Source organism: Rhagoletis zephyria, unplaced genomic scaffold, assembly GCF_001687245.7.
Source record: "Rhagoletis zephyria isolate East Lansing unplaced genomic scaffold, Rhagoletis_zephyria_1.1 Rzeph_scaffold_82943, whole genome shotgun sequence".
NCBI classification, from domain to species: domain Eukaryota; kingdom Metazoa; phylum Arthropoda; class Insecta; order Diptera; family Tephritidae; genus Rhagoletis; species Rhagoletis zephyria.
In genome coordinates, this window is record NW_016239991.1 from 1 (window position 1) to 1,063 (window position 1,063).

Consider the following 1,063-nt stretch of genomic DNA (forward strand, 5'->3'; position numbering starts at 1 on the left):
GCTGCCACAGCTCTCAGGCGGACACGGCCAAGCAGTCGGGCAGTGAGCTGAATGACAGCCAGGAGGTTAGTACTGGGCTGTGCTGTGTTGAAAGTTTTGTAAATGTCTATGTACTAAAAATCACCTCCGTTTTTATTTCCAGACCACCGACGAGGTCATCTTTGCCGAGGCCATCTGGGACTACCTCACCAGCGACAATGAGGAGCTGAACTTTCGTAAGCGCACATTTTTTTATCGTTTTGAGCAGAGTTTAAAGTTAACTTTTTTCTTATTCTTTAGGCTGTGGTGATCTGATCAACGTCACCGACACCAGCCACAAAGAGTGGTGGTGGGGCGCCATCAAGGGCCAGGGCGAGCTGGAGACGCGCTACGGCTGGTTCCCCGCTTCTTATGTTAGGGTACGTATTTTTGCTGTTAAAAGTTGGTATTTTTTTAACTCCTTTTCCTCATCTTTGCAGCTCAAGGTGAGCCAAGGCGAGACGCTGGAGGAGGCGCTGGAAGCGGGCAATGGCGGTGAGGAGGAAGAGACAAGCGAAACTGTCAGTGAAAGCGAGCCCAACAACAACAACAACAACTCGACAACAGCAGCTCCCAACACCACAATTACCGCCTCCCCTTCTGCCTCATCCTCCTCAACTCCTAACCAGTCGGATCTCATCAAGAGCACTGGCAGCAGCAGCAGCAATCAAAACGACGCCACCTTAACCTCTTCCGCCCACTCGGTGACNGCCTCATCCTCCTCAACTCCTAACCAGTCGGATCTCATCAAGAGCACTGGCAGCAGCAGCAGCAATCAAAACGACGCCACCTTAACCTCTTCCGCCCACTCGGTGACAACGCCGGTGAAGAAGCGGATGAGCATGAGCTCCTCCACCAGCAGCAGCGCCAAAATGAGCGCCGAGCAGGTGCGCGCCAAGGTCGTCCTCGAGATCGTCAACACCGAGCGGGACTTTGTGAAGAACCTGAAGGACGTCATTGACGGCTACCTGAAGCCGTGCCGCGACCGGACGGACATGTTCGACCAGGCCCGCCTCGCCACCATCTTCGGCAACATTGAGGAGCT

At 54.0% G+C, this 1,063-nt stretch overlaps 1 protein-coding gene across 1 annotated transcript; it reads left to right on the top strand.

Annotated features, from left to right (window-relative positions):
• Positions 1-142: 142 nt before the first annotated feature.
• LOC108357714 (rho guanine nucleotide exchange factor 9-like) lies at positions 143-1,015 on the top strand (the record flags this gene model as incomplete). Its single annotated transcript, XM_017608788.1, has 3 exons — positions 143-215; positions 280-398; positions 459-1,015. Coding segments are annotated over 3 exons (749 nt in total), but the record flags the coding sequence as incomplete, so codon positions are not given.
• Between the last annotated feature and the right edge of the window lie 48 nt (positions 1,016-1,063).